The sequence below is a fragment of the Portunus trituberculatus genome, chromosome 23 (assembly GCF_017591435.1).
Source record: "Portunus trituberculatus isolate SZX2019 chromosome 23, ASM1759143v1, whole genome shotgun sequence".
NCBI classification, from domain to species: domain Eukaryota; kingdom Metazoa; phylum Arthropoda; class Malacostraca; order Decapoda; family Portunidae; genus Portunus; species Portunus trituberculatus.
The window spans coordinates 1,177,662-1,198,134 of NC_059277.1; the positions used below are offsets into that span (position 1 = coordinate 1,177,662).

At 36.9% G+C, this 20,473-nt stretch overlaps 1 protein-coding gene across 5 annotated transcripts; it reads left to right on the forward strand.

Annotated features, from left to right (window-relative positions):
- Positions 1-5,339: 5,339 nt before the first annotated feature.
- Positions 5,340-19,276, forward strand: LOC123507755 (dual specificity mitogen-activated protein kinase kinase 6-like). Of its 5 annotated transcripts, none has more exons than XM_045260927.1 (8): positions 5,340-5,447; positions 11,391-11,437; positions 12,373-12,439; positions 13,708-13,873; positions 16,261-16,497; positions 17,508-17,687; positions 18,201-18,418; positions 18,675-19,276. In XM_045260927.1, exons 2-8 carry the CDS (start codon positions 11,431-11,433, stop codon positions 18,808-18,810), a joined length of 1,011 nt encoding a protein of 336 aa, XP_045116862.1. In that variant the 5' UTR covers positions 5,340-5,447; positions 11,391-11,430; the 3' UTR covers positions 18,811-19,276. The 5 variants fall into 5 exon arrangements, with proteins under 5 accessions (XP_045116862.1, XP_045116863.1, XP_045116864.1 ...); XM_045260928.1 differs by having other exon boundaries at positions 5,374-5,596; XM_045260929.1 differs by lacking the exon at positions 5,340-5,447 and adding an exon at positions 10,155-10,507.
- The last annotated feature ends 1,197 nt before the right edge of the window (positions 19,277-20,473 follow it).

Genomic DNA, 20,473 nt, shown 5'->3' on the forward strand with positions numbered 1-20,473 from the left:
CAGTGCAGTGTTTTGATCTTAGTGTGTTCCCAGTGCCTTTTATCTTGCAGTCTCTTACATCATGTAAGGTCAAGAAAAACAAAACATTTAGGGTATAATATACATTACAGAAATTCTTTATACATTAAATATTATTTTTTACAAAGTCCAAATTAACTGCACATAATCACTTCCTCATTGTTTCCACTCTGGGGTCATCTGGGCGATACACTGAAAAGAACAAGAAAATATAAAATTAGGCCACAAATACTGAATTAAATTATAAACTAATGACTGAGTATAACTTATTATCTTTCAAACATCATAACATTATGGTGATTCTTTACAATATTCAACATACATTATTTGATAGAGGTAGCTTCTCTTGCTTCCTCTCTTCAATATGATATCTATCTCTTGCCACTGCCAGCTCTGGTTGTCTCATTTTTTAATGTAAGAGGGACACTGATAAAGGGAAACTAGAAAGGCAAGGAAAAAGGAAAAAAAAACCTTCTGAGGTGCCAGGTCCTTGAAACTGTCCTCATGAAAAGTTCTAGTCATAGGAAGGAAGACAAAAGCAGGCAGGGAGTCCAAGTCTGACTGATTACTCTTGATCCTTACCAGTGTAGGTGAAGCGGTATTTCTTCTTGTCTCCTTCCTTCTTGTTGTATGCGTGTAAGTATTTCTTCTTGTCTCCTTCCTTCTTGTTGTACGTGTAAGCTGAGACGCCCATCAATCCTATGCCTGTGGGTGTGGAGTCTCTTAGCCAGTGCAGATGATACAACAGTAACTGAGGCAAAATTCTCAAAGTAATCAAGATAAGACTGAAACATCATTAGCACTTCTATCCAAGAGCTAGGCTAGGTCAAGCTCATATGAATTCACTTCATTCATTTCATTAGTAATTCATGTACTGAGTAAATCACAATTAAAAAAAAAAATCTAATTTATGCCACAAAATATATACTCAATCTCAAAATTTACAGGGTATTTCTATAAAACCTGGGATATCCAAAATTCATGGCTAAGAGTCATGCTATATATGATTATTTATTTTTTAAGTAAGAGGGTAATTCTAACCAGGAGCAACAAACATGATTTAACAATAGGGCCCACTTAGATGCCAGTCCCTAAGCAGGTCCAAGAGAGTTAGCCAAAAGAATGGGAAAAAAAGTCTTGGAACCTTCCTCTTAAACGAGTTCAGGTCATGGAAGATGGAAATACAGAAGCAAACAGGTAGTCCTCTCACCTAACAACATGAGGTAGGAGGACGCCATCACCTCAGGGATCTCGTTCCATCCCTGCCGGTAAAGCTGTGCCACTGCGTAAGAAGGAACAGAATCAGCACAGAGACAAAGCTGCACATAAGTATTGATGTTCAAGGCCTAATGGTGGTGGTTTACCTGTGGCTTAATCAAATGAGTAAAAACAAAAGGCATCTTAACACTGCAATCACATGGTGCTGCTACATAATGTTCAAAAGCTTAAATAGTGATAATAAAAACAACTAACTTTGACTAAACGTATTATATATCATAAAATACTGCAATCACATCACTCAATTATTATTATTATTTATTTTTTTTTTTTTTTTTTTTTTTTGTAAGACTGGAAATCTAGCCAAGAGCAACAAAAACTATTAAACAATAGGGTCCACTTTGATGCTAGTCCCTAAGAAGGTCCAAGAGTGTTAGCCAAAAAAATGGGATAAATAAATGTCTTGAAACCTCCATCTTAAATTATTTCAGATCACAGACAGATGGAAATACAGAAGCAGGCAGAGAGTTCCAAAGTTTACCAGAGATACAGATGAATGTCCTATTTATATTGCTAATGTGTATCTATGTAGGAAATGACATGCTGGCAGGTTTGTAGCATTCCCTATTACCATTGAGCCTTGCCTCTTGCCGCCTTAACTGTCATGTCAAATGTGAAGGGATACCAAAGCAGTGAGTAAACAAGATCGTTGTGGAGTAAACACCTTAAAGATGACAAGCACTAAAAGGAGATGAGATTAATCAGCAACAAGTGAAGTGAGGTCAGCTAATTTAGTAATAGTTCAATATAACACTGACGCCTTAGTTTTTGACAATTTTCTTTCACACCTCCACCAAACTCATTGTATACATATTACATGATAATATAAGGTAGCCGACAGATACCTCCAACAAGCTTAGGGAACCATAGGAATGCAAGGTTTATGGGTGGGGTGAGATGAAAACTAGTAATTTATAGTGAGTAAATGATCAGAATCACCTAAAACAACGAATGTGGAAGCCGATACAAAGGGAATCCCGCGCCCACTGCTGGACGGCAGATTATGTAAAGCACAGAAGTAAAGGTCAGGTTAGGTTAGCTTATAATATGTTAAGCACAACAGTGAATTTTTCCCAACAGTAAGTGATTTCTGACAATGTTAAATCTTCACTTTTTTAAATTATTGCAGAATGTGGTAATCCTGCTGCATACGGCTAGGTTTTAATTGATTCTGGTCAGGTATGTGTCGTGTTTTAGGTAATTCTGATCATTTACTCCCAAAAAATTATTCGTTATCGCCTCATCCCACCTGAAAACCCTGCATTCCCACAGGTCCCATAGCTTATTGGAGGTTAAGGGCTGGTGGCATTTTTTCGCCCCTATATATCATCGTACAGCGTATACACAATGGTTTGATGAAGGACTGGAGGGAAATTATCTAAATAAAATAAATAAATAATAAAATAAAATATATAAATAAAAAAAAGGTGTCAGAGTTATACTGAACCTTTGCTTAACATTGTTCACTTGACGGGGACTTACTATGGGAGTGAAATATTCCTTCCTAAAAATAACCACGACTGATGCACTTGTTAGGGTGATATCTATGGGGGTATGTGACACGTTAGCACAAACATGTACACTGGCACACCTTCCCTTACTTGACACCTAATCTGCTGCAGAGTTTGACCTCAACTAACAAATACTTATTCACATCATAACACTCAGATTGAAAGTCAAAAAACCGGATGCCGTTTCTCTTAAATACACACAATTACTCGGCACACAAACAACACTTTCATCTGGAAACTAACTGATATACACTAAATCATCATCAATATGCCCAAACTCCTTATTGTTCAAGATTTAAATGAGAAAAGTTGGTTTGTTTACGTGATCTCCTCCCAGCTGCTGCCGCCATCTTGCCTCTTCTGCTGATGGTGCTGGGAACTTCTTATTATTCATGATGATTTATACCACCTTCCCCTGTGTTGAATCAAATTATAATTTCAGTTATCTTTTATGGTATTTGTTATTATTTTTGTTTATTTGTAGAAACAGCATTTGCACTTTTCTCAATCCGGAAACTCAGTAAAAAAATTTCGTTCATTCTTGATTAAAGTTTTCTTTCAGAAAAATATATTTTAGATGTAATGAATGAAAGTCACAATGTAATAAAGCAAACAACTAAAGAAAAAAAAAAGGTTGAATTTTTCATAATAACTTACGTATCTATAAGAAAGCAATTATTGGAGTTCAATGTTAAATTACGTGTCTCTTAACTGCCAAACTGCAGGCGGTTCGAGCCATGGCGATTAGAGTCGATTGGGTTGGACAGATTTTTTCCTCAGTCTGATTTAGGCAAAATGAGTCAGCCGAGGAGCAAGCATTTAAGTGGACTTTTCATTGATTTAGTACGAGAAGAATGTGCTATATGTGATCCTATAGTGATTATGTGCACGGGGATCATGATGTTTGCAGCTTTATGGAAGGATGTTAAGCTACAGAAATTAAATGCAATGTTAAGTTAAACAGTTTATAATTACTTATTAAGGCCTATATTACAGTAGAAGTTACATGCATTGTATTGAACTGTAGAAGGAATTCCTGCATCCTACATATTGCTGAACAATATTATTCTGCATATTAAAAAAAAAAAAAAAGCGTCTTCTAAAAATTATAACAGCATGCGCTCCTAACATTCGTTGCCGATGTCTACGTTGCCTCAGCCACTGCAACATATACTGCTATATTACTGCAACAGCCAATACGTCCACATTCTTCAGCTTGCCGTACTACTGAATGAAGTGTTAATCAGACTCAGTTGGTTGGAACTATCCTGCTTCAGAATGACTCAACTCAAATGTGTCTTCATGAATTGAATCGATCGGTTCGATTCGCTTGGTGTAAAGGCATGCAGCCTATAATACCAGTCACAGACACCTTTGTGAAATTGTGACTGGTCTTTGATTCGATCCCACACACACACACACACACACACACACGGCAGTTATCTTTGTGGGGTATGTAGTGCATTATAACACCATATATAGGTACCACACAACACTACCATAGCGCCACCAAACACCACCATAACAAGCAAACATGAGACGCCATTACACCACAACCAATCACTATACACATATAGTACCTAGTGGTTATGATGGTTGTACTAGTTGTAGCATTAGTAGCTGTGGCAGTAGTAATAGAAGCAGCAGTAGCACTATTATTATTACTGTGTGTGTGTGTGTGTGTGTGTGTGGTGCTCACCTAGCCAGCCATTAACCTACGGAGGCATGCAGAGCTCATGAATAATGGCCATATCTTTGTGGTGTACTGTATACTAGCTATTACTACTACTACTACTACTACTACTACTACTACTACTACTACTACTACTACTACTACTAGTACTTTTATATATAGCTACTACTACTACTACTACTACTATAGTACTTTTATATATAGCTACTACTACTACTACTACTACTACTACTACTACTACTACTACTACTACTACTACTAATAATAATAATAATAATTCTAGTAATAATAAAAATAAAGATGATAATTCTGATAATGACAGTAATGATTACGATAATAATAATAATGGGAATAATGATAATTCGATTTTGGGTGTGTGTTGTATATTGTCCTGAAGAGAGAGAGAGAGAGAGAGAGAGAGAGAGAGAGAGAGAGAGAGAGAGAGAGAATGAATATAGGGTATAGATAGAGAAATGTAGAAACAAGAAGGGAGTGGGGATGGCGATCGGCGGATTGATTAAGCACGGATGAGAAAAATGTGGCTTAATACATGCACGTCACGACTTATCATATTCACATATTACCTAGAACCCCTTGAGTCAACATATCACTACGTAGATAAAAATAAGGAAGGTTGTTTCATCAAGTAAGGAGGTGTCTGTACATTCTTTCGTCCTTCATTGTTCTGAAATGAAATACCTCACCTCTTTCAGAAAATACTAACAACACTCTATAACAAAGATTAATCTATCAATAAAGCAATATTTTCTAGCTAATAAATGCTTAACTTAATCATACATCACTTAAAACACACCAATTGTAATAAGCAAATACATATTCAGAGGATAGTGAGCAGAGGGATCGAAGAAGGAAATAAGCGCCGGCAACCTCTCGTGTGTTGTCTGCCAAGTGGGGAGTCAAGGCCGTGAGTCACCCGTGAGTCACAGGTGAGTCTCCCCAGCGCGGGACACACGACACGCGGGGGAGGTCACCGGGGACAGGTCACTGAGAGGGGGGCGCCGCTCCCTCTCCCCTGGGTCAGGTCAAGTGGGGATCGAGGTCACTGGCTGGGTGTGCTTGGAGAAGGAGGTCACAGGTGAGGGTGGTGGTGGTGGTGTTGGTCAGGTGTGGACAGTGTTGTGGTTATGATTACGGTGTTTTTACCTTAATTACTGTCGTATCAGCAGGTGTGTAATTGTTGTTGTTCTTGTTTGTGTCATTGTTTGGGAGTTTCCCTTATTTAGCTTGCATCATCTTGTCAGCAGGTGTGGGCAGGCTTCAAGTGTGGCTGTGTAGTTGTGATGCAGGTGTGTGCAGTTGTATAGTACATGTTTTAATTCTCTCTCTCTCTCTCTCTCTCTCTCTCTCTCTCTCTCTCTCTCTCTCTCTCTCTTATGGTCAGGTGTGGGTATGTTGAGTTTGGAGAACCTGGGCAGTGCAGCAGGTGTGGGCTGTGTTGTATTTAGTTGTAGTCACGTATGCTTATAATAAAAAAAAAAAAAAAAAAAATTATAAAATGAAAAGTGAATAAAACATATAATAATGACATGTACTGCACTGCCCACACCTGCTGCAACACTATCAGACACTATTACTCAGCACACACACACACACACACACACACACACACACACACACACACACACACACACACACACACACACACACACCTGCTAATCAGGAAATACTATGATAAAAATAATGATAACAGTATAATCCATAATAATTAAATCTAAAACAGAGAATTACATTAAGAAGTCGTTAATTTTTTCTTAACCACTTTACTATAACAGCACTTCACAGTACTAGAAAGAATGAAATTTTTATAAACATCAACAAGAGACAGAGGGAAAAGAAAGGGTAATTGAAGTATAGAGTAGTAAATTTAGCAGTTTTTAGCCAGAATAGTGCTAATAATTGACAGTGAAGAAGGATTTGTGAATAGCTAGTACAAGTTGAATTTCCCAAATCCTGCCACTGCCAGACCTGAGGCTTGCGGATTATGGAAAATTCTGGATTACTGGTGGTTCTTAAGTAAGCACCCTAAAATGCCCTACATGGTGTTAGTCAGCCTGTATTATAATTGTAACATTGTTTTGATATAATACATGTGTGTGTGCGTGTGTGCGCGTGTTATCTGTACAAGTAAATATTCATGAAGAATGATACAGAAAATGTCATGCACTGCCACATCATATCGGCATTCAGGCAAACTTACATTATTCCGAAAAATTTGAATTAATCACGCAAATTAAAATTATGCTGGATTATAGGATTTGTCGGATTACGGAATTCCGGATTTGGGAGGTCCAACCTCTACATTAAAATATATATATATATATATATATATATATATATATATATATATATATATATATATATATATATATATATACTACTTCTTTTCACTTTATCTTTTACTGCAATAGGAAACAAGTAACAGTATGAGAAGCAATGAGTGAAGCCTTTGTAACCATCCTTAAGAAAGAAAGGGGATTAGAAATAGATTTCTTTTAATTTTTACCCAGTTTAATGATCATAGGTGGCTCTCAAACAAGCAAAGATGTCTCAGAGTGATTAGTAATTAAGAAAAGATGGTCATGATTACTGGCAAAGAGTTAAAATTGGTGAAATTGGTGTGTTATTTTAGGGTAAATTTTCTATACGTAGAATTGGTCACTTAAATGCAGTGTAATCTTTTATTAATGTTATTATTATTATTATTATTATTATTATTATTATTATTATTATTATTATTATTATTATTGCTATATAGGTGGTGGATCAGAAAAAAAAGGCAACAAAACAGCAGTAAAAAAGAGAGAAAAAAAAAGATCCACTATTCAATCAGAAACCAAATGAGAAGGTGAAGTTATCTACTATGAACTTAACCTAACCTAATCTAATTATTACCTAAGAATTACCATTGTTTTGATTGACATTTTTTATTCTGATGGTGTCTCTAGGAACATATCCTTGGCATAATGGGGAGATGTTTAATTTAATGAAGAAAAACTACCAAACTGCAGGAAAGGTGTGAAGTTGAATATGGGTTAACTCAGGCATGTGTAAGGGAAGGAGAAGGAATTATGTAGAGAAGGCCTTTTTTATATGATTGTTTTTGTTGCCCTTGGCCAATTTTTCTCCTCGTAACGTAAATATGAGAGTAGAATTAATAAATGTGTAAATAAAAAAAGGAAGGTCTATATAAATTTTGCTACAAACGGTGGATACAACAAACACTTCTCTTTCTCACTATGATCAATTTCACCAGCCACTGAAATGATAAGACAGGTTCTCAAGGCTATTTCTCCATTCAGAAATGCAGAAATCATGTTAATCTGCTACTAGAACTTTAATATCACTCTTAATAAAAAAAAAAAAGAAAAGCATATAAGAAATGCATGAAAATACACTTTCAGATAAAAAAAAAAGACACACACACACACACACACACACACACACACACACACACACACACACACACACACACACACACACACACACACACACACAGTTTCCCACAAAGATGTGTTGAGACTTGGAACAGTTTGAGTGAAGAAGTGGTGTCAGCAACGAGTGTGCATAGTTTTAAAGAAAAATTGGATAAGTGTAGATATGGAGACGGGGCCACACGAGCATAAAGCCCAGGCCTTGTAAAACTACAACTAGGTAAATATGCACACACACACACACACACACACACACACACACACACACACACACACACACACACACACACACACACACACACACACACTTTTCTTTATTTTATTTTCATTTGATATTGTTTTAATTGTGCGTTATCTCCTAATCAGCAGTTGTATTGTGTTGACTAATGGCTATCTGGGTAGTGTTACAAGTGTGTTTAGTGTAATACATGGAGCTAGTGTCACTTTGTTTATTCATACGTTTGTTATTAGCAGGTGTGGCAGGTGTGTAGGTGTGTTGAGATGTGGGTACCTGGGTAGTGGTGCACATGTGGTCTTAAGAATTCATGCCATTTTTTTTTTTTTTTTTTTCCTTCTTAGTTTTAGGATTTACTGATCATTTTCTTTTTTCTTTTTTTCTTTGTAAGTATTTTCATCATATGAGCATCTTTGGGCACTGTAATTTGTGTAGTTCTTTAATTTTTTTTTATAAGAAATTAATATATTTTTTTCCTACTGTTTAAAAATGATGAATATTCTTGATTTTTTTTTTTTTTCAAGAAGGATTAATATTATCTGTCTTTTGTATTTATCATATTTAGATTTCATTGTTTCATTTTTTATTTATTTATTGTTTATTCATTTATTTTTTTTGGAGAAGAAAATTGTTTTGTCTAACTTTTCCTTTCAGTCTTTCTATTATACTTTCAAAGATGGATTAATATTCATTCATTGTACTTTTGTCCCTGTTTCCTCTTGCATACTTTCTAAGATGGAGTAATATCTTGACACTATTTTATTTACTTTTTTTTTATTAATTATCTTCTGGGAGTTGAGAGGGTTGTTATACATTTTCTTATATTGCATCTCTCACTTGAACAGTATTTTATAGAGGGGATTCTAAACATATTTCTACACTAATGACTATCTTCCTGGTACTTTATCCCAGTATACAACACATTCTCACACAATGATTTCCTCACTGTTTCACCAGGTTAGTTTTGCAAAATATATGGTTCAAGAGAGTAATGTGGTATTGTTCAAGATATTCAATGCTGGAAAAGGTGCTTCTGTTCCATCTATTGAAAAGTGGTCAGTAAATCACATCCACTATAGTTATTCTGAGGTGTGTGAATACTGCAGTGCTACAAACTAATGGAACTTTATATCAGTGACTCATCATAGAGGCTTGACATGACAGTCATTTGTAAAGTGAAGCAGTGAGGAGTGTGTGTGTGTGTGTGTGTGTGTGTGTGTGTGTGTGTGTGTGTGTGTGTGTGTGTGTGTAATTGTGTTTTTGCACTATTGAATCAAGCTTGCAATGCTTTAAAGTTTATTTGTCATACTTTCTTTTAAACTTTATCAATCTATTTTCCTTTTGTATATTCATGTTTGTGTGTGTGTGTGTGTGTGTGTGTGTGTGTGTGTGTGTGTGTGTGTGTGTGTGTGTGTGTGTGTGTGTATGGATTCTTTGTTGCAAACACCTAGAAACAATGATATTAGATCTATGAATTTCAGCAACACTTGCACAACCACAAATTTTCCTGGTGTTGTGAATGGGAGAATTGCCTGCTGCCAAGGCCATAGAGGACACACACACACACACACACACACACACACACACACACACACACACACACACACACACACACACACACACACACACACACACACACACACACACACACACACACACACACACACACACACATGAATAAACAAAAGGAAGATGAATTATTAACTTAGCTTGGTATGTTTATGAGTACAAGTTTATGAGTTATCAAGTTACCAAGAGAGAGAGAGAGAGAGAGAGAGAGAGAGAGAGAGAGAGAGAGAGAGGATTGTGTGTGTGTAGTAGTAGTAGTAGTGTTATGATGGACTGACAGGATAATTTTGCCACTCAGTGAGGTGGTGGCCTTGGGCAGAGCATACCACACAAAGTCTCACTGACAGGACCACTAAACTATGAAAACCCTGCTGTTTCTTCACTCCCTCTGCACTGTTACCACCACCACCACCACAAGCCCCTCACTCCTTTGCTGCAGCATAACCACAGCCTTTCCACTAATGAATATAGAGTCCAGCTGGAGATCAGGGAGGTACATAAGTCTCATCCCAAGTGCAGTAAGGGTCAAGAGAGTGACATTCTGGTAAAAGTCAGTTGTGGGGGGACCAAAGCTACAGGATGTACTTGAAGTTATGCAGGATGTTTAGTGGTGGTGAGGAGAAGGAGGGGAAATACAGGGTGTTCTTATCTCTCTCTCTCTCTTTAAGTATTAAGTGTGGTGACAGTTTGTTTGTATAGTGATGGTGACTGGTGGTGGTGGTGGTGTGTGATGAGGTGTGGTGTATAAAGTGTATGTGGTGGTGTGTGGTGTGGTATGTTGTGGTGGTATATTTATGTATTGTATGGTGTGTGGTTTGTTGTGGAGCTATGCAGTAGTGGTGTGTGATGTGGTATGTGGTGTTGTGGTATGGTTTTGGTGTGTGGTGGTGTTGGTGCAGGGTGGTGTGTGCTGAGGTTTGGTGTATAAAGTGTATGTGGGAGTGTGGTCTTTGCAGTGGTGTGTGTTGTGGTTTGTTGTCATGCTAGAGTGTTGTGTATGATATGGTGAGTGGTAGTGGTGTGTGGTTTGTTGTGGAACTATGTAGTAGTGGTGTGTGATGTGGTATGTGGTGTTGTGGTATAGTATTGGTGTGTGGTGGTGTTATGTTGGTGCGTGGTGGTGGTGTGTGGTGTCTAAACAGAGTGAATAGTGCAGTGTTATGTTTGCTGACTATTGAACACTGATATACCAAGAAAGAAACTATAGTGTGTGTGTGTGTGTGTGTGTGTGTGTGTGTGTGTGTGTGTGTGTGTGTGTGTGTCATGTAAGAATTGTTTCATGCTATTTTCTGCCAAAAGATTGAAAAAAAAGGTCTTCCTAGATGTAGATTAGAAAGAAGAGTGTGAAAGAAACTGTCTAACATGAAATTACAGTTACCTTTTCATAATAGTGTTAGTAATCGAGAATGAATGAATTGTACCTGACATCATGTGAGGATTGATTTTGAATGATTAGACTGACACATTTTCATCAGTTTATTAAAATTAGCAGTTTTATTTGAACATTCTATAATAAGTGACAGTAGTGGTGATAATACTACACGTTTATTGTATTTGATGTATAGTTCTGAAGTGATGTAGGGTATTGGATTATATATTTATTATGAAATCTAATTGATGTTATCTCTTTCCAGGAACATTTTAAGAGTAGGAGTATAAAGGAAAACCGCAGCAATGCATAGTAAGTCGTTCATTTGTTTTTGTGTTGTTCTAAGGTGTGTGTGAGGATTGCAGTCTTAATTCAAAATAGAAATGGAGGACATTTTTTTTTTCTTTATCTTTTTTATCTTTATCTTTTCTGTCTTCACCTTTAGGTCGTTAAACTTGAGTGTCGATTCCTTTCATTCATTCATTTGTGTTGAACATGTTATCCTCTTCTGAACTTTTTCTCTCTTACTGTCCTTGGATATGCACTTTCAATCTACTGTACTTCTATTTTTATATTCTTGTTTATTTATTTTGCTTATAATTCTTTTCCTTCATCTTTATATTTCCACATTTATCATTCCTTTCATCACATCATTCTTTTCCCTTACATTTTCATGGCACCTCAATCTTTTCTTTCAGATTTTCTTTTATTTTTCTTCCATTCTTGAATATTCCACTAATTTTAGCCATACATTCATACACATTATAGTTATTTAGTTGAATAATCATGACTTTTGAAAATATTCCAATAATTTGGCCATTTATTCATATAAGTTATTGTTAGTTATCTTTTTGAGCACTATTGGAATATGCTATTATGAATTTTGTGTTCTTGTACCCACTTACTTTGTTGTCATCCAGTATTTGAATCACCACTAAAGGATTAAAATATGGACAACATCTTCATTTACCCACAGTTTGCTTTTTTGAGCTTTAGAAATGCTTATAAGAATATTCTTTCAATCTACATACTTTATTGTAGCCTCTCAGCTTGTAGTCATCTAATATTTGATTCACACTGAAGTTTTATAAGGACAACCTCTCTATTTATCCATAGGTATCTAGTATTTTGAGCCTTGGTGATGCTAATATGAACATTCTTTCCTTCTACTCTCTTACTTTATTGTTACCCAGCATATGAATCACCACTGAGAAATTATGACATGGACTTCTTTCCTATTCCTTCAGACCGATCAAAGAGGAAAGGCCCAGACCTCAAGTTTAGCCTTACAAAAATGCAGCCAGCACAGCCTGTGTGAGTATTCTTTTTCTTCCATCTTCTTTTTTTCTTTTTTTCTTCTTTTCTTCTTCTTCCTTCTTTCTTCTTTCTTCTTTTATCTTGTTCTTGTTCTTGTTCTTGTTCTTCTTGTTCTTGTTCTTCTTGTTCTTGTTCTTCTTGTTCTTGTTCTTCTTCTTGTTCTTGTTGTTGTTGTTGTTGTTCTTCTTCTTCTTCTTCTTCTTCTTCTTCTTCTTCTTCTTCTTCTTCTTCTTCTTCTTCTTCTTCTCCTCCTCCTCCTCTTCCTCTTCCTCTTCCTCTTCCTCCTCCTCCTCCTTCATCTTTTTTTTTTCATTATTGTTATTATTATTATTATTTAACTTTTCTTATTTCCTATCATAGTTGTATTGGATGTGCAGTGATTCTCCTCCACTCTCTTTTATCTTGTACAAGTGCCTTATTCACTCCTAACAGGTCCATTTTTATTTATTTATCTTTATTTCATATATTTATTATTATTATTATTATTATTTTTTTTTTGAGTAAATATGGCCAGAGCAACAAAGACAGTTAAACAGAAAGACCCACTTAGATGCCAGGTCCCAAACAGGTCTGAGAGAATTACCCAAAAGAATGGATGGGATAAATGTCTTGGAAGTTCTGGTCGCAGGAAGATGTAAATACAGAAGCAGGCAGGAAGTTCCAGTGTGTGCCAGAGAAATGGATGAATGACTGAATGCACTTCCTCCATGTGTACTGCAAGTGGCTATTATTCCCCTTCACACTGTGCCTTCCATGTATTTTCTAACTGACGCTTAATTTGTTTTATTAGATGACAAAACTACTTTTATTTATTCATTTTTATTTTATTTATGTATATTTTTATTTGTTTTTATTTTTTATTTGTTCGTTTATTTTTTGTGTCAGCTTAGGATGTAGATGATTATATATTTTTAGGGTTTATTTTTATCTCACAAGGACTTCCCCTTCTCTTTACGTACTTTTGTTCTTACAGTTTTTTTTTTGCCTGACTGTCCCTTTTTATCACACAAGGATGTTTTATGTCAGCCCATCTCTTTTAGTGGAACTCCTAGCCTGATACATTTATAGAGATGATTATTAGCTTTTCATTTTCATTACCTTTTGGTATAACAATATTTGAAATGGTATTGTGTTGCAGTTAAGAGGCAGGTAAAAATTGTATGACAGTTAAGAGGTAGGTTGTGACTTTAGATGTGTAGTAACAACATAGACAACCCAAAGCCAGAAGTAAGACCAGCTCCTCTCACACTCCATCTACACCACAGGGAGCCCCCACGGAACCTGGACAGCAGAACCACAATCACGATGGATGGGAATGAGGTGGACGTGTCAGCCGATGATCTTGAGCTGCTGAAGGAGCTTGGACGGGGAGCTTATGGCGTGGTGGAGATGATGAGACACAGGCCCTCTGACACCATCATGGCCGTCAAGGTGAGGAAGGAAAATAATGCCATGTTTACGTTGAGAGTTGAAGATAGTGTTGGGTAAGTGGTTTTTAGTCTTTATATAGTTACGGTATTCAGTGTTTCTTTTGTGTTGAATCTGGGGGTGTGTTTTGTTGTTTTGTGAGAAATGGAGTGAAAATAGTGCTACATTTATTTCAAGAGTAGAGGATTGTGTTTTTTGCTCTCTCTGTAATTGTTGAGTGCATTTGTTTGTGTTAAATCTGGTGGTGAGTTTTGTTGTTTTGTGAGGAATGGAGGAAAAAATAGTGATGTTTTTTATTCAGAGCTGAGAATGATAGTGTTAGGTAAGCATTTTTGGCTCTTATGTAGTTAGTCTTTGTGTTTCTTTGTCAGTGTTGAATCTGATGTTGTGTCTTGTGTGTGATGAGCTGAGGAAGGTGTTTGATAAATGTTTTCTGGTTTTACATAATTATTCGCAAATGTGTTTATTTTTTGCGCTTTATGTAGTGCTCTCTCTCTCTCTCTCTCTCTCTCTCTCTCTCTCTCTCTCTCTCTCTCTCTCTCTCTCTCTCTCTCTCTCTCTCTCTCTCTCTCTCTCTCTCTCTCTCTGACTGTCAGGAGTCAGAAGGTCAGAAAGCTTAAAGAGATGGAAAAGACAAAGAAAGTGTTACAGTATTGACTTATTGGAACTGTGCTGCTCCCCTGTATATTGTTTTTAGAATACATTGTTAGTTGTACATTTTCTGTGTCTATGTAATAATTTTTCGTTCATTTGTAAATCTTTGTCTTGGTTTGGTATTGACTTTGAAAGATGACAACAGCAGCAATAAGAAAAATCTCCTTGCTTATCTATTCTGGCATTCCCTTACTGAAATGTCATGTCTTTTCCTTTACTGTTCTTATTCTTATTCTTATGCCTTATCATACTTAAGGAAATTTTTTTTGAGGATGTTGACAATAGCAACAAAAAGTTTCCACTATTTTTCATTCTGGCATTCCCTTGTTGAAATGTCATGTCTCTTCCTTTACTATTTTAATCTATGCTGTATCTTATGCCTTATCATGCTTCAAGAATTTGTTTTGTGAGATGTCAACAATAACAACAAAAAGTTATCAATATTCTTCATTTTGGCATTCCTTAGCTGTAATGTCATCATTTTTTTAGTGCTCATCCTCTTCTCTAAACATTTCTAACCATTTATGGAATTCTTGTGTTCTTACAGGTAAAAAAAAAAATAAAGAAAAAAAAAGGATGCCCGTCCCCAAAGAGTAATCAAAAGAAAAACATCCCAAATCATTAGTCTTTTGTATATTTCTATGTCCTTATCTTCCCTGTCTCAGCAATGCATCACTTCACTACCGCTTTTAACAAAATAGCTGTAAAAGAAAAGGTCCATTGAAGGTACCAGTTGCCAAAGAGTTATTAGAAGGAGCCACCAAAACTTATGTATTTTTTCCTATATTCTCTTTCGTTTTTCCTCTATTTAGGGCAACAAAAGAGTGAAAAAAAGGTCAAAGAGTAATCAGAAAGAACTGCCAAAATTTATACATCTTCCTTTTATTTTCTTCTCCTGATCTTCCTCTATTTAGGGCAACAAAAGACTGAAAAAGAGGTCAAAGAGTAATCAGAAAGAACTGCAAAAATTTATACATCTTCCTTTTATTTTCTCCTGATCTTCCTCTATTTAGGGCAACAAAAGGCTGAAAGAAAGGCCAAAGGTACCGAACACCAGAGAGTAATCACAAGGAACCACCAACACTTGAGCATCTTCTTTGTGTTCTCTTGTCCTTATCTTCAATTTAGGGCAAGAAAAGGATGAAAAAAAGGTTGAAGGTATGAATTGCCAAAGAATAATCAGAAAGAACCAGCAAAACTTAAACGACTTTTATGTGTTCTTGTCCTGACGTTTAATTTAAGGAGGAAAAAAAAAAGACAAGAAAAGCTCAAAGAATAGTCAGTAGTACTCAAGCATCTTCCTTATTTCATGTGCTTATTTTCACTTCAGGGTAACAAAAAAATAAAGAGAAAGGTTGAAAGTACCAGTTGCCAAAGAGTAATTAGCAGGAATTTAGTGTCTTCCTTATCTCATGTGCTGATCTTCACTCTAGGGTGACAAAAAAATGAAAAGAAAAGAAAGGTCGAAAGTACCAGTTGCCAAAGAGTAATTAGCAGGAAATTAACATCTTCCTTATCTCATGTGCTTATCTTTCCTGTCCCTGCTATCAAAAAATAATGAGAAGGAATTTAATGTCTTCCTTATCTTGTTGGCTTATCTTTCCTGCCCCTGCTATGAAAGGAATTTATCATCCTTACCTCATGTGCTTATTTTTCCTGCCCCTGCTGCCAAAGAAGAATGAGAAGGAATTTAATGCCTTCCTTATCTTGTGTGCTTATCTTCCCTGTTGCTGCAGCGCATCACCAGCACCGTGGACAGCCGGGAGCGCCAATACCTCCTGATGGACCTGGACGTTTCAATGCGGTCCGGCGCTTGCCCCTACACGGTACACTTCTACGGGGCGCTCTTCAGGGATGGCGATGTGTGGATCTGCATGGAGGTGATGGAGACTTCCCTGGACAAGTTCTACCCCAAGGTTTTCTCCCAGGGCAAGACATTCCCTGAAGAATTCCTGGGAAAGATCGCCTTCTCTGTACGTGGTGGGCTTCTCTGTGGCTGGTGCTTGTGCTGCTTTGTTTGTAGTGTTGTTTTATTTTTTGTTTTTTTTTTATGTAAGAGGAGAAATCTGGCCAAGGGTAACAAAAACAATTAAACAAAAAAGCTCCAGTTAGATGCCAGTCCCTGAGCAGGAATGTTAGCTATAAGAATGGGACAGTGGAACCATGCGTGCTTTGGGGTCCGAGGGGTCTCCAAGCGCATGGGTTCGAATCCTGTCCACAGTCTGAATGTAGGTTGGGCTTCCTCACTCGGGACAACGGTTTCCTAGCGGGTTGGCTTTGAAATAGGAGGTACCCCAAAAAGTATCTCCTTTAGCCCAGAAATTCCCGTGAAAAGCCTACGTGGTATAAAGAAAAAAAAAAGTCTTGAAATCTCCTTACTTAAATGAGTTTTTTTTATTTTACTTATTTATTTATTTATTTATTTTATTATTTTCTTATTTTTTTTTATTCTGTGGATTTTTCATGGGAATTTTCGAGCTAAAGGAGACATCCTATCTGAAAGCCCACCCATTAGGGAACCATTACCTTGAGTAAGGAAGGTCTTCCTACACTCAGACTGTGGCCAGGATTCGAACCTATGTGCTTGGAGACCCCTCGGCCCCCAGAGTGCGTGGTTCCACTGTATAGTTTTGTTTTTGTTTTCTGTTGAAGTGGAGGTGTGTCTGTTTCTGCAAGTCAGGTTCTGTTATTTGTTCATAGATTTTTTCCTAATGGTTTACATAATTTCTGTTAAAAGGACTATTTTTAAAGAGATCAGAATATTCTTAATTAAATATCTCCTAATTTTTACTTGTTATTATTATTATTATTATTATTATTATTATTATTATTATTATTATTATTATTATTATTATTGGAGTAATTTTTGCCTTGCTTTGTTGTTCCATCCCTTGCAGTTATTATTCACGAAACAGACTGAGTAGAGCTCTAGGATTGCATGGGTCCAGGTGAGAGAGGTACTGATGTGTTGTTCCTCCCACAGGTAGTCAGTGCCTTACACTACCTGCACACACAGCTCAAGGTCATCCACCGTGACGTGAAGCCCTCCAACATTCTCATCAACAGGCGTGGGGAGGTGAAGATGTGTGACTTTGGCATCTCAGGCTATCTGGTGGACAGTGTTGCCAAGACGGTGCAGGCAGGATGCAAACCCTACATGGCCGTGAGTATTGGGAAGTTTCTCGTTTTACTGCACTTTTCTCACACCCAGTACATAACAACATAAGAAATAAAGAAGTCATTTGGTTTACACATAGTAGTCCCTCTATGAAACACCCTTACCTTTTAATCATCTACCATTCTCATCCTTAAATTTGTCTAATCCTTTAAAATTCCTTAATGATTCAGCACTAACAACCTGATTACTTAGTCCATTCTTCATTCTCCATTTGAGAATCAATTTCTTCCCATCTTCTCTTTAAATAATTGTTTCAAATTTGAATTTTTTTATGTTCATGAAGACAATAGATCCTGAGAATTTTTCTTATGTGATCCTTGTTATATCCCTGTGGTATATATCCCTTAAAGACCTTCCATACTTATATCATTTAAAGACCTTCCATACTCCTGTTTCACATACATTCATTAGCCATGTTGCTCTGTTCACTTTCTTGGATGATCAGTGCATTAGTGACCCTTCAGAAACATCACCAAGTCTTCCTGTGTCTCTTTGCAGCCTGAACGGATAGACCCACAAGGCGTGCCCTCCAGCTATGACATTCGCTCAGATGTGTGGTCACTGGGGATCTCCATGGTGGAAATAGCCACAGGAAAGTTCCCCTATAGGTCGTGGGGGACGCCCTTCGACCAACTGAAGCAGGTGGTGATGGATGCACCCCCACGCCTCCCTCCTGGAACTTTCTCTTCTGATTTTGATAATTTTATAGAACAAGTGTAAGTTTCAAGCTTCTCTCTCTGTATGTGTGTGTGTGTGTGTGTGTGTGTGTGTGTGTGTGTGTGTGTGTGTGTGTGTGTGTGTGTTGTGTGCATGTTAATCTCTTTGTCAATGTTTACTTCTTGTTTACCTGGTGTGTGTGTGTGTGTGTGTGTGTGTGTGTGTGTGTGTGTGTGTGTGTGTGTGTGTGTGTTGATCTATCTGTCATTGTTCAGTGTTTACCTCTTGTTTACATGGTGGTGTCATGGTTTCCAGGCTGGTGAAGGACTACAAGCAGCGGCCTAACTACATGCGGCTGCTGGAACACCCCTTCCTGGTGGCCCACGCTAACTCCACCAATGACTCTTTCGCTGACTTTATCAACTCCAATCTACCGCCGCCCCAGGAGTGACGGCAGCCTCCTCTAGCCTAGATAATCTTTTTTTTTCTCCTGTTACTAATGATTTTTTTTCTAAGATTTTAACCTAGGTGACTTTTTACCTGATACAAATTTTACTTTTATCTGTTAGGCAGGCGTGTGATGACAAGAATAAAAAGAAATTATAAAAAACACGAAAAAAAAATAATATATAGAAGAATCCTCATATGTTTTGTTCTGTATCGTATAATGTACAAATACCCGCACTTTCTCTCTCACTCTGTCTCCCGACCCTCCCTCCCTCCCTTTCTGTTCCCTTAAAGATTACTAAAGTGTACTGTAACATGTAAAGTTAGACTGTAGGAATGGCCAAAAAAGAAAAAAAAAAAAAAAAAAAAAATGGAAAAAGATAAAAAAAAAAGTGTTATTGACTTGTTGAAACTGTGCTGTCCCTTTGTACATAGTTTTTAGAATACATATTAAACCAGCCAGCTTTTTACAAGAGGTCTTTCATTAATCATCCAAGGAGTATGAGTCTGTACTACTTATAGTCACACACACCTGGTGTCTGCTGGCAGGTGAGGCAGCACCTGGACAATGTACTGTGTATTGTGTTTTAAGTTGTCATGGATGGTTCTAGTTCTATTTTTTCTGACGCAAACATCTCGTTGGTTCATTTTAGGGGCATAGAAAAGATAATCGCCTATATTTTGACTTTGGATTTTCTTCTTTTCTATTTATTTATTTACTTATTTTTTGTGTAAGAGGAGAAATCTGGCCAGGGGCGACAAAACATAAACAAAAAGGTCCACTTACATGCCAGTTCCCAAACAGGGTTAAGAAAGCTAGACAAAAGAATGGGATATATGTCTTGAAACCTCCCTTTTAAATTAATATAGGTCATAGGAAAATGAAAATACAGAAGCAGGTAGGGACTTCCAGAGTTTACCAGAGAAAGGGATGAATGACTGAGAGTACTGGTTAACTATTAGAGAGGTAGACAATAGGGGTGAGAGAAAGTCGTGTTACATAATGACTCATGATCACCCATTTATTAATTTTTTTTCTTTCTTATCATTCTATCTTTCTGTTGCATTTGAGAATGTGCCAAACTGAGATAGAGGAAAGAAAGTAAGTCGCGGCTGATGCTTTCAAGGTTTGTGTCTTGTGTTTTTCATTCATTCTTTCTCATTTTTATTTTGCCTTTTATTTACAGTAGTATCGGATCTCGTGGCTTTTATTGTAATGTATAATATTATTGCTTTGAGATCCTGTTATTAGTAAGGAGGAGGATAAAGACGAGGAGGAGGAAAAGGAAGAAAAGTGTGCCTATAAAACTTCGTAATCTTTCTCTCTCTCTCTCTCTCTCTCTCTCTCTCTCTCTCTTCCTTTATAGTTTTTCCTGCATCTCTTTTCAATTCGAGAGAGAGAGAGAGAGAGAGAGAGAGAGAGAGATCTCTCTCTCTCTCTCTATTTCTCTCTCTCTTGTATTTACAGTAACGAAGAGAGAGAGAGAGAGAGAGAGAGAGAGAGGGGAGGGATCAGCGTATGCATGCATGAACAATTTAGAAGGAATGGGACATGGAGACTCAAAATATGCGAAAAGGGAAAAAAAAAAAAATAAAAAAAAAAATAAAGGATGGGAATGTATAAGAAAAAGTATGCTTGAGTATATATGTGAAAAGTGAGTATGAGA

What these genes read in the sequence shown, in the direction of transcription:
- LOC123507755 (XM_045260927.1), top strand. An exon ending in ACACCATCATGGCCGTCAAG is followed by an intron (nt 13,874 to 16,260) that starts GTGAGGAAGGAA and finishes CTGTTGCTGCAG; the next exon opens with CGCATCACCAGCACCGTGGA. An exon ending in TGGGAAAGATCGCCTTCTCT is followed by an intron (nt 16,498 to 17,507) that starts GTACGTGGTGGG and finishes TTCCTCCCACAG; the next exon opens with GTAGTCAGTGCCTTACACTA.